The sequence below is a fragment of the Dromaius novaehollandiae genome, chromosome 3, assembly GCF_036370855.1.
Source record: "Dromaius novaehollandiae isolate bDroNov1 chromosome 3, bDroNov1.hap1, whole genome shotgun sequence".
Taxonomy (NCBI): Eukaryota; Metazoa; Chordata; class Aves; order Casuariiformes; family Dromaiidae; genus Dromaius; species Dromaius novaehollandiae.
The window spans coordinates 20,356,941-20,370,230 of NC_088100.1; the positions used below are offsets into that span (position 1 = coordinate 20,356,941).

The window sequence follows — 13,290 nt, forward strand, 5'->3', positions numbered from 1 at the left end:
TAATGGCTTGTCTGGTCTTCTGAACCCTGGTCCTGGTGGAACCTGTTGGAAGGAAGGGGAGATTGCTCCCATCCTGACATCAGTTGAGCATATTCACCTGGGAGCAACTTTACAAATTCAGAATAAAGAGACAGCAATCAGGGAACTGACAGAAGTGCAGAGAATGGGGGATTCCTTGGAAAAGCCAGTAAAAGACATATAGCCAGACTCAAAGAAACTTTTCCAAAGGGCACAAGGGATCACACAGAGTTTGTAGTGACACAGGAAGCCACTAGAGGTTGATGCAGTGAGAATCTGCTTAAAAACACCTGTTCTTCAAGAACTTAATAGGCAGGGAAAAGAGTATCTTTTATTTGCAATCTCCTTTATTTCTTTTTCATCTCCTCCAATTTCCCGTATTTAAACAAATAATCAGTCTAGTTTATGTTCAAACAAAATCTTGCATTAGAGTTCAAAAGCTTCCCTAGTATATCAAACATGCTTTAAAGACATGCACCTAAGGAAAAATGAGTGGGCAGAGGCACCTCAAGGTTCTAGATGACTTAAGGGTCTCAAGAGAGAGGAAAAACAGCTAATATTGCTTCTCTTTCATTCCTCTTTTGATCAGCCTGTGGAGAATCAGGGTTAATTACATCGTAACTAATATATGTCCAATTTAATACAGTTAGCCAGATGGCTGATGAAGAGTGCCTTCTCAGGTGTCACTTCCTCATTCACATTCATACAGTTTTCTCTCTCCTTTACAGGAAAAAAGAGCTTAGATACTAGTTAACTTTTAGGAGTCTAGTGGTGCCTTCATGACCACAGGCAGACAACATGACACTTAATACCAGATCACACACAAACAAGAAACACTTCATGATCGATCTACTGCAAGCTGGACTAGGCAACTGTCAGTAGCGGCACTGTGAAAGCCTGCAACAGAGGAGTACTGTGACATTTTCTAGAAGAAAATTTCTTCAAATTGAGGAGGACTGCTTACTTACGAATGCCAAACGTAAATGCTGGAGAGAAGAGGCTGACGATAACATTACATGAGATGGTCATAAATACAAACATTATACATGAAGTGCTAAAAAGTGCCTTCCAAAAGCAGATTTTGGCCAAATTTGATATAATCCCCACGGGTTTCCAAATAAATTCTTTCCAACTATACAGCAAATGCCACATTCATCACCTATAACCAAAAACTTTCTTCTTTTCCCTCATAATAGAAAGAAAAATGTTTTTTGACAGTAAACATTTGGTTATCCTAGTGACTACTCTGCATAAGAAACAAGTTTATTTTATGACTTAAGGCAATTACAGTAATAAAATCTCTTCATTTGTATTACTCAATTCATTTTCACAAGTAAATATAGGAAACTTCCAAAGAATACTGCAAAAAAAAAAAGTAATCATATATTATAAACAGGTTTGAAATTTTAAGCGTCTTGGATAAAACAATAAGGTTTCATTTCTTCTGAGGATTAACGAAATTTATAACATTTATAGTCATTTGTCTATTAGATTACTAGGGAAGATATCTGTTAAAAATGTAAGGATGGATGCTTAACACTCAGGATGTTTGGTTTAGTGGACTGAGATACGGATAGTGCTCACAACACTATCATTCCAGTCTCAGCACTGACAAACCCCATATTACAATTTATGCCCTATTTTGTATTGTTGCAACTTGGAAAAGGAAACCAAAAGACAAAAAAACAAACAGTTTGTATTTGTAGTCCCAAATGGCTGGCATTTCCAAAACCAGCTATCCAGACTATTTCTGAAGGAGGGAGCATAAGTCTTGGCCACTAACAACTATGTTTTTGGGATAGTTGTATGCAACTGAGTGAGGAAAAAACCTTCTCCTACTTGCTCTTGAACATATTACACTGTTCTTTCATGGTCCTGCCTGGCACAAGCAAGAAAGCAAGAGAACTATGTTTTCTATTAGTCTACGCATTTTAGTCAGCAGAGTTATCAAGCAGAGGAGAGAAGGATGCTGCATCCTAAAAGGCAAAAAAAGAGTTAATGATTTCCATTAGTGAGTTCCTCATTTGTATCATTTGTTTCACAGAGTCAAAACATGCCAGTTCAAATCATATGTTCTGGATGAGGACAGTAAAATATATTCCTTAAAAATGAGGTTGCATGGAGAAGCGGTTACCTTGGTGCAGACTATCTTCATACCGTGCAGTCTATCAAGTGATTCCTGAGGATTACCTAGGTACTGAGGAAGTTCAGCATGTAGAATTCGCATGGAGAAAGGAACCATGGAACCTAGAATCATAAGCAATTTTTATTAAGTGTGTTTGCTGTAACCATCAGTGCACAATTTGCCTACATTATGTAAGGTATTTCTCACTTGTGTATGTGACAAACTCCTTTTTACCTTAAAATTCTCATTTTCTTCTTTTAATTAAAGATGTAAAACATGAGACAATAGCAAATCTTTTTGCACTTATAGCATACAGCATATTGTAAAAATCTTTTAAATATGTAAACACATGCGTACCATACATAATCAAGACAGCATGAAAAAGGTGCACCTAATTCCATATTCCAAAAACAAGGTGTACACAAAAATACAATACGTATTAAAGATTTTTATAAACCAGTTACAATAAAGGATAAAATGGAAGATTACTCAAGTTTCACCTACAACATTACTCCTGACATTTAATAATTACGCATATCTTACAATCAATACAGAAAAATTAAGATGGAATTGTAGGCCTTAAAGACATGCCTGCTAAAAAAGGTATATAATCTGGGCAAGCAAAACCAATCATATGTAATTTTTTCCAAATAAGCAGAAAGCTGATATGAAGAACCCGTACATTATATCTTAAAGAAAAAAAAAGAATAGAAAACATGAATCAAAAGAAATTAAGAATAAAATCAGTATAATGAAGAATACAAAAGCATACTATAATAGATTCATTCAATTTTGAAAAAAGGAAGACCCCCAAATGATAATATATATTATATATATTTTTATTATGTTAGTGTATATATATAATATATTAAAAATATATATATTATATATAAAATATATTTATACTATAAATACTTTATTGTTCCTTTTGATATTAATACCCACAGGTCTGTGTAAAGATCAGAATTTATTACGCTTAGCAGAGACCATTCCCTTGCTAACGGTTTACAGTAGACAACTTTTAGTCTGTGCTTTACTTCATTAATGTTGGCTCTTTCATGAAGAGTTATCAAACAACCCTACTGTGAGATCTACTCTACATAGAGGTAGTGTATTTTGTGTGTTTTTCTGATTCACTGAAAACAAACAATAGGGAAAGAATTTTAAGTAATATCTGTGGGGAAAAAAATGGTTTCTTTCTTTTCATGTTAGTTAACATTATTATTATCATTGTCATCATTATTTTTACCAAGGATCCAATCCTGTAAGTTTGCAAGCACTGACTTGACGGACAGTTTCAGGAGCTTTAGGAAATCCTACAGCGTGGAATATATTGCTTTCAGATATCTGCACATCCTGTTTATATGGGCAATTACACCGAACATGACCATAAACTGAATGTTACTATTAAAAAACAGAACAGGCATAATGGGGAAAGAGGCCTTGCAAAATAGTCTAAGGTTCTAATATTTTAATATAATGCATTTGTTTAGTTTAAACATATTCTAAAGGGATTTTGCTCTTGACTCACCTCTTGGCTTATCTTTTTTCACAAATAGGACTCACAAGCTTTTTACAGTTTTTTGCACCTGTTCTTAAAAGGCTTGTACATCAAAGAGCTAAATGCTATATGCAATTAGTCACTGCCTCTAAACATTTTTTTTAAGGGAGACAAAGTTTTAATCACAAAACCAACTCAATAATTATGACTTCCAGAGTAAGCCAATTACATCTACAGAAGTTCTCCTTTGCCAAAGCTAAGTATTCCCCATGGCTTCAGCGACTGCTGTGTTCTCCTTCAGGAAGTATACACAAGTTTCATGCATCATCATATGCACCACGAGAAAGCAAAACTGCCTTTAAAATTTTTAGAGGGATTGTTTAAAAGGTCATTCAACCAATAAAAAAAAGATGTTAAATGTTTTATTTATTTATCCTGACTAATATTTAGCATGATACAAGAAAAGATATATAAGTGTATGGATGGTGAAAAACAAAGAAAAAGAAGGCAAATATAACTAGAGAGTAAATTCTGAGCTGGAACACCATGCAAAAAATTGTTTTGTAGAGGTACACTAATATACGAACCATGTGCCTACAGGAAGCAAAAGGTTTTTTTAAAAAAAGTCTTGTTCATGCAGTAAAGCTTTGGAAAATCTGACATATAAAATGTAAAGAATCTAAAGTTTTAGCAACATTTTTGCTTAATGACTAGCGCTTTCAACTCTGAACAAGGTTGTATCATTACATTCTCCTGTAAAAAGTGGCAAAAGGTCAACTCAATAAGCACTCCTACAGAAAATCTGAATTGGAAACAGCACAGTTCAGCATACAGGTAGATAGATATTTAATGGCGCACAGATGAAATGACTCACATTATCAATTTTTATAAAATTTATAAAACGTTTTGTGAAACGCTTTTTGGGATTGCACATTTTGTAAAGTATTGATCTTATATATCACCAAATAGAGCCATGCTATTATAATCCATGTGATGGGAAGTAATAACCCATTACACATCACTAATCTACATCATCAAAACTGGTGTCACAGTACGTTGGAATGATGAATGGAACTCCAGGCCAACTTGCACTTTATAAGAATCTGATTTAATCCCTATCACAATGAAGACCTTGGTTGTGATAAGCATTCAGAACTATATTGCTTCAAAATGTACTTTATTAATGTATTACTTTTTAACCACCAGCAATTTAGTATTTCATCCAGAGCACGTGACCAGAAGGCACTCCAGTGTGATCCTTAGCAGGAATGTTAATATGCTGATTTAGGTCTCACCAAACAAAATCAAAAGGAAGCTGGCCTGGAGGGAAAGGCTGGTCAATGTAATGACTTTTCAAACTAAAACTTACATTACTATTTCACTCAGGAGGAGCTAAAAAAATAGCAACTGTCTCTTTGCTCTCTCCTTTTGAAACTCAAACCTAACTAGTATCCTGTAAGCAATTTTAGTTTAAGCATAGAGCAAATCCCAGGAGTAAAACTTTGTTACTTACTGCCTATTAAATAGGCTGCAGACTTTTACTTTAGATCTCAGAAACACTGATTGTTTCTGCCCTCTTCCTCAGTTCCTTCTACTCCTCCTGAAAAGTCGAAGGAAATGTTTTTTCTGGAAGAAGGCACAAAACTGTGTGTGCTCTCACAAAGCTTTGGTAACAGCAGAGAATAAAAGAGTGCACAAAGAAACCAGCTTTTACCTTTGGTAAGGCTGCCTTACCACTCCATGCAAACAGTACTTTGTCACTTCAAGTCAAATCAGCTGGGGAAGTTGCTCACAACAAAACCTGTAGCACTCTTCCAAGCCACTCATCCACACATATTGCTTAAGTACTGTTTCTTTTTTATAAACTTTTGAGATTTTTTGAGAAGCAAACTTCTCTACATGTTCCCATCTCCAAATAAGCTTTTTTCTAGTTAAATGACATGAAGTATAGCTAATATATCTATTTCAGTCCCTATATTTACAGATTGATTTTCTGGTTGAAAAGAATGGTCATAAATTTACTTTAGAGTTGGTAAACCTTTCAAGATTTACGAGTGGTACTTACATAAAGTGCCAATGCAATCTACATACGCTTTTCCTGAAAATATATGGCATTAATACGAAATGCATATGAAGAGATCTATTCATTGAAAGAACTTTATGGCTCCTGGTTAATAGTTGTGTAAAAACTGAAAAAAAGGGAGAATGAGTATATTCTACTATTATATTATTTCTGGCATCCAAAACGTGTTTCTATAGTTTTCTCAAGACTAAGAAAGCAGAATAATCATCTTTGAACTTGTCTGAGAGAAAATCTCAGGAAAGAGCTTGAAGGCACGAGAGAAGCAACAGCAAGTTACTAAAAGTCTTTTCAGAGGGTGGATTGTTATGAACCCTTGTTATCAAAAGACTCAGCAAGACGACCCATGCGGGCACCATGGTGGGAGGAAAGATGGAGCATAATGGCTTTGAGAAGCAGCTCAGCTGAGTTGCACAGGGAGAAGGGAAGATGAAAAAAGTAACGGCAAACAGTAATATGACTCTCGTGAATCTTCCGCGAAGCCTCATCAGTTCACTGATAAAATGTAACAAGCAATCAAATAAGAGGATTGCAGAAAGTGCTGACTTTGAACACTTAAGCAAGTTAACAGGGCTCAGTAAGAATTCTGGGCTAAACAACACAACTTGGATTTATTGCGCTATGACACAACTGTATCATGTTGCATCAAAGGCACGTCTTTCAGCTCTTCCCTGCTGAGACTAAGAAAGCTAGTGCAGAAGGGCCCATTCTCATTAAAAAAAGAGAGCACACGTGCGCACACAAATCTACAAAAACACAGCTTTTACCGTCTTATGAGCCACATAAGTTGTCTGATTAAAATAAATGTATTTTCTAACATTTTAATATGAGGATGATGACAAAGAAAAAAAGAATTGAGACTTAATAAGGTGACTGTCACAAATTTTGCTTAGAAAAAGCAGTACAATTAAAAATATTCAAAGTCAAGGTAAGAAGCTGAACCGAAGAAAGGAAAATAGACAACATTTAAATACGTTAAACACACAGGGTATGTTTAAGGTGATCATCAACAATTCTATCGTGAGTTAACTATAATGCTACATATACTACATATAACCAAATATCTGACATAAAATTGTATGCAAAGTAAAAAATACCCACTACATTAAAAATGTACTTTTAATAATTATTAAAACAAGATGAAACAAAAAACATTTTCATTAGTTCAGTAATCATAGGTATAGATATTTCCTAGTTTCTTAGCAGTTTTATTCCTCCTGCACAATTTTTATACAACAACTAAGGAATTTTAAATGGCACACTGAGACAACAGAAAAAGTAGATTTATTTGCAACTACGGGCAAAACACAAGGCAAAAACATACTTCTTTTTCTTTCTTAAGGACAAACAGTCTAACACACTACAAAATTCAGACACCGATAGCATGGATAATACAACACCGACCTCCCCAATCCCTGAAAATGCCAATGAATCAATGCCAAGGTACAAAATGTGTACCAACGTATACAAAAGCACTCTTGTGTTTCTCCTAAAAAGGGATGAAGGCCTTAGACTTCATGCTGCCCATTAAGGACAGCATACTAATATAATTCTAATTTTACACAGAAAAAATATTTTTGATCATTTTTATCTGAAGATAGTAATAAAGCAAAAAAGAGTTAGCCAGCCATCCTGATAAAAAATATCACGTAGTATGTATGTATTTACCTATCTATCACTCCAAAATTGTAAAAATCTGATCTCTGTTAAAACTTATTTGTCATGCCACCTCCGGCTTTACTTTCTGCACTAGCTCCATGTACTTAGCCAGGACCAGACAGGGGTATTGCCAGCTGCTTCACTGGTCTGAGTGCCTAGATGCTGCTACTGCAGCTCTGAAAATGGCCAGGCTTCACCTGAATCTATTTAAAACAAAAAACTTTCATCAGAGGTTCCCTGAAGGCATCTATATTTTTTGAGTGTGTTATCTGGCAATCCTAGCTCAGAGATATTGCTGTCAGTTCAGTCTCTGTAACAATGTAACATAAATGTAACACAGAAGTTGCTACATAAATTCCATTTTTTTCAATGTGAAAGAAGGAATAACATATTCTAATATATTTGTTGGTTTTTAAAAAAATCCTACTGTTTCATTTCTAAATAGGATAATCCAGGTATATTTTCTAATGTGAATCATAAGACAGTGAGAAACGGACAAGAAAACTACAGCTTAATTGGAGAAAATCCATGAAAATTAAGTAAAATTTATCTGCTCAGCACATTTTAATGAGAGCTAGCTTGATATCTAGTTTTTGGTACCTAGGTTATGCATGCTAAAATCACTAATATATCTTTACAATACCAGGAAACATAAGCTGCACAAAGTCACAGAAACAGGATTATTTGGCAAAGCATTACCATATCAACCTCCTATGGAATACAGAAAGTCTTTAAAATCTTTTGTATCTGGAAACAGTTGCAAATCATTCCTTAAACAACAGTATCTGGAGCTCTACTTAGACTTCTCAGGAGGATCATTGGTTATCTGTGTTGGCTACTAGCGATTAACACTTCTGAGATGAAAACAAAATGTTTCCTTGAAGCTTACGGAAACAAAGGCAAGAAGGAGAGACTGTTGTTTTCTCATTATTATTGTACTCAACTCAATTGCACCCCTTAACTCTAGCCTTCCTTTTTGCTCATTGCCTCTAAAAAGTAAATAAACACTCAGGCCTGATATTCCAAAGCTGGCAGTGTGTAAATGACACCCAACTGCCTCTGCAGTGGCTTCTACCAAACTGCAGGGCCTGCTGCAGTGCTTTTCTAAGCGTGCTCTCTCAGCTAAAAACACACTAGCACTGTCAGTAGTTGGAACAAGTTGCCATCATAATTTTTTCTCTCTCATAAAAAGTGTCTCCAGTGAAGCGGCGGGGAACTTTGCAGGTGATATTACAAGGAACAAAAGAGGGCACAAGAAAAAACAAAAGACAAAATTGAAGCTGAAGAAAAAGAGACATTGGTTAGGAAAGGACATAAAGTAAGTATTCAAGGAGCAAAACAAAACTCTGCCCCTGCACACACTTCTCCTCCAAAGTTACCTTTGAAATCAATTTAATGTAGGTATGAAAAGAAACCACACAGCGACCTATTTTATGAAAGACCCAAAACTTCCATGTGACACACAAACGACTTTTCCTCCCCTTCCATTTCACATCTGCTAATTAATTACTGGGGTAAGCTAAAAAATATTTTGAATTGTCAACCGTAGCAGCTGAATTGCAAGGGAAAAGTTTTTCCAGGGAACAGCAGCAAGGTACAGGAATGTTCCTACCAGTCCCGACAGCAAACAAATCCTGTGGTTTAATGGGAACTTTGACACAAGTCCTGAATCAGGGATGACTTGCAGTTGGTATGATTCCAGCAGCAGCCCTAGGACAGGACAGCACCCCACTAAATGTCTAGCTCTAGTGGTTTTTGGGCCTATCCATAGACCGCACGCTCGCCTGTGAGGCAGGCACGGCCCAGGAACACTCCCAGGTGTGTTGTAATGCAGATGCCCAGAAAGATGGTCTTTCTTCCAATATATGTATTACACGTTGTTGGTAATTACAAAAAAGCTCATTTGTTTCTCATATTTCTAGTTTGCCCAGGCATAACCCAAGGGACTTTCTTGTTTCTGACAGGCACAGAGCTCTTTCAAAAAAGAGCTTGGTATCCCTACACAGTACTGTATGGCACTGGGTAGATCCATACCCCCGGAACAACTCCGGAGCACAGTTTTTGCTGAGATTAGTTTTTGCTTTGGGGTCTTATTTGGCACACTGAAAACCAAATGAATTTCACACTGACTATACCAGTCTATGTATGTCTTTTGTCAGCACCCAGAAGAAATCTTCTTTAAGGTGGGGAGACAAAACAATACTAGATAAGATTTTTGTCAAAATTAGTTCTTTTCTTTCTACTAGTAATTTATGTTGTTATACTAATGTCACCTGTTGAACTAGAAAAGTTGAGTACCTACACTCCACAAATTAGCCATGGAGAAGCATGCAGGCACTTATGGGCAACACAGCTGTCTTCCAGCCCCCCACCCAACAATTTCGGCAGTTTAAGTGGGGGGGAGAAACTCCCATGAGCTTGAGCCAACGCTGGGTTAACAGCATTATACTCCATCTAGTCTTTTCCTATTTTTCGTATTGTTTCCTATTTCACCTAGTTATACCCATGATGAATCTACTTGGTTAAAGTTCAGAAAAAGAATGATTTGAAAGCATGAAGAGACACTTCTTCACACTTCTTTAATAGTTAAAGCTCCAATTTGTGTCAGCTTCTCTGGGAAAACAAACTGGTGTTTAATTGGAATTTCAGTATCAAGCTGTAATGTCCTGATGAAGGTTTTGCTCATGGCTTGCCCTATTTATTCACTCTGATTTAAAAATCCTGTTTAAAGTCACTGTTTTCCAAGGAACAATCCTCTATTCTTGGTTAAAGGTAAAGTGATTTTTCTTCTAATAAAAGTGTCAAACCACACTGTTGAAATGGTGTAAAACAATAAAGAAAAAAAGAATAGCAAAAATTTCAAAGGAAGACTGTAAAGAATGAGACGTTTCTGAGTGGCTGAAAACAATGGTTTAGAATAGACACAGTTTCTTAATTTTATGCATCTCTGAAACTGAAATCTTACTAAAATTTATTTTCAAAGTACCATGAAAGCAAAGTTATGCTAATGTTCAGCTAAAAGAAATGACATATAGTAGTTACATGCCTCCATAAGGACTGTAGCCACATCATGCCAGGAAGTGTATAAACACATAGTAAGACATGAAACCTTCCACAAAATAATGAAGACCTAAGGAAATGCTACCAAAAAAGGAGAGGGGAGAGGAAGGAAATACTTTCATCTTTCAGTTCCAGGAGTGAGACAGAGAAGTTACGCACTGTGCCCAGGGACACGAAGAAATTCCAGAACGAGAACGAGAACTCGCCTCTTAAATTCTAATTGCTTAAGCAGAACACAAGTTTTTATTTCAACCAAGACAGAAAAAGAAATAATGTTAACAGATGAAATCACTACACATATCAAAAAGAGTGGCTGATTGGGAGTGGAAGCATTCCAGATAGAAGGAGGAAATGGTAAAGTGTGTCTGAAATTTTAGAAAGGGCTGTTATTTTCATTTTACATTGGTCTAGCTGACAAGAAAACAAACAGGAAGAGGTGGTGACATTTGTTCATGACTCTAGTTGATCAATAACAGTAGTGTTATGAAGGTCTAAAGGGCAGGTAGTAGAATTTGGAATACAAAATTTAATTAAACAGCAGATTAAAGGTAAAGAAAAAACTATACCTGCTTCAATAAACACGGTTACATTCGGGAAAAAAAACAAAACAAGAGAGTAAGACTGAGTATATTAACACTAAGCTATAACAAATAAATGTGCTGGATTAAATACTTTGGGGAAAAAAGAATGACATTGTATTGTCAGAAAGTTTTCACCTACTTGGTTACTGTTAGGCCACACTTTCAAGGCACACAGTGCAAGCAAATTTGCTTTGCAGAAGGTTCTTATATAAGTGAGCGGGTATGGTCATATGCTATCCCACTGGAGATAGGAGGACTTTATATAGACACTGAACTTCGGCATGTGCTGCCTTTTGCAAAACTATTTTGGATCAAAACCATGTCCTCTATTGTATGTTACTCAGTAGTGAATTTAACAAGACGGCATAGCTTGCATGTATACCACTGCAAAGAAATATTTAGAACAAGCAGCATATATTGTAACTAAAATTTTTACATATGAACATGGGAGAACGTATTTGTGGTCTCTGTTTCTTTGCTCTTCTATAGAGCAAAACCACATCTACTAAACTTAGATGATTTCTAGACAAAAGGTAATACCCTACCATTACTGTTAAGTATTGAAATTTCATTTTAAGTAAAGTAAGTCTGCTTCTAGCTTAATGTTTCATATTTAACATCTGTTGACAATCTTTAGGGATTTCATGGCAATTTTATCTATAAAAAGGTCATAAGAGGAAAAATGGTTTCATTTTGTTTTAAAAAAACGTTCTTAATTATCTTAGATATCACTTTTAACTAGAGTAGATCTATTTGTTTTCAAAGAACATGTTTTTTGATTGTCCCTTTGGCATGAATTAGTCTCATTCATATATATATTGCCAGCATACAGGAGGCAAAATTGAAAAATAGAAAAAAAAAATCTCCTGAAGGTAAAATAGATACTCCAAAAGCATGAGAACAGATGGAGTAAACAGTAAGATCAGGCAGAATTTTCTGAGACCAGAGATTCCAATTTATATTTCTTTATGAGCAGCTGCACATTTTCATAACTGTCATAACATAAACACCACCTCATGTCAACCAAATCCAATGTCTAGCCCTCATCTACAGCTCTTTTAGAGGAGAAAAAAGAGAATTCCAATGGCTAGCAGTTCTTTCTTCATATTTTCTTGTTGTAGAAATACTTTCTCATTGGCCTTCTGGAGCTTATTTAATAAAACTTAAATATGAAAAAGCAGCAGTAAGGCTGCTTTTATCATTTACGGGAAATACAACGAAGTGGGATGATATGTCTGTAAAAACCTCCCCTTCCCTGCACAGGGGAAAAGTAAAATACACAAAATTTAGTCTCAGAAAGTTTTTCTGCTTTATACATACATATATATATATATATATACACACATACAGAGGTATGTATGTATGCTTGCCTATATAAATATACACACACACATACACATTTGTACATACTTGTATATACAAGTATATATACAAAGTGTGTGAAAATAGTCTGTATTTACATACATGTGTGCATATATAGGTATATACGCATACATACATACACACACACATGTATAAAGCAGAGTAACTTTATACACATACAAACACACACACACACACACACACACACACACACAATCTTTTCACAACTTCTCTCTGTGGCACTTCTACCCGATGTGTATTTATACATGTATAGAACAAGAAAAAAAAGACAGCAAGGGAGACAGGGTGACATTACAGTCAGGAAAAAAAGACTAAAGAGAGAAAGATAGTGAGAAAGAGGAAAAAACTGTTGATTGCTCAACTCCAACAGCATATTTGTACAATTTATAAGGAGATCTTAAAAAGTGATGATGTAGTAACTTTGAATCCTAGTCTCACTAACTGTCTGTGAAAAGTAAACTTAAAACCCTAAAAATTCCAGATCCAACAGAATATTTAGTTTCCCAGCTTTTGTTTATTAGTTTATTTCCAGAAAGTCTCAAGAGCAGATAGGAGCCTAAATATCTGTAACCACTGAAAGAAACGGTTTTGAAAATTTTACCTGAAATTGTATGTTTCCATAGAGTTTACAATTTGACCTATGAACACAGGCCGATATTTTGAATTAAGATCTGATTTTGGAAGCCTGCAAAAATACTTTTTCAATAATTTGGAGACATTACTTGCACTGAAGCAAGGCAAATAGAAAAGAAAGAATCGAAGAACTATAACCATCATCCTACCTCAAAAGGACCACCATAAATCTTCACTAGTGATAGTTATCTAGTAAGGCAGAATTTGGAAATGAGTAACTTATCTACACAGTTAGTTGCTCATTTTTAAG

At 35.4% G+C, this 13,290-nt stretch overlaps 1 protein-coding gene across 3 annotated transcripts in view; it reads right to left on the bottom strand.

The window, feature by feature from the left end:
• TRAPPC12 (trafficking protein particle complex subunit 12) overlaps positions 1-13,290 on the bottom strand; it is a 62,800-nt gene that overhangs the window by 23,934 nt on the left and 25,576 nt on the right. For all 3 annotated transcript variants that reach the window (XM_064508500.1, XM_064508498.1, XM_064508499.1), the window contains exon 6: positions 2,153-2,265. In XM_064508500.1, coding sequence (XP_064364570.1) covers positions 2,153-2,265 — 113 coding nt within the window. The remainder of the gene's footprint in view (positions 1-2,152; positions 2,266-13,290) is intronic.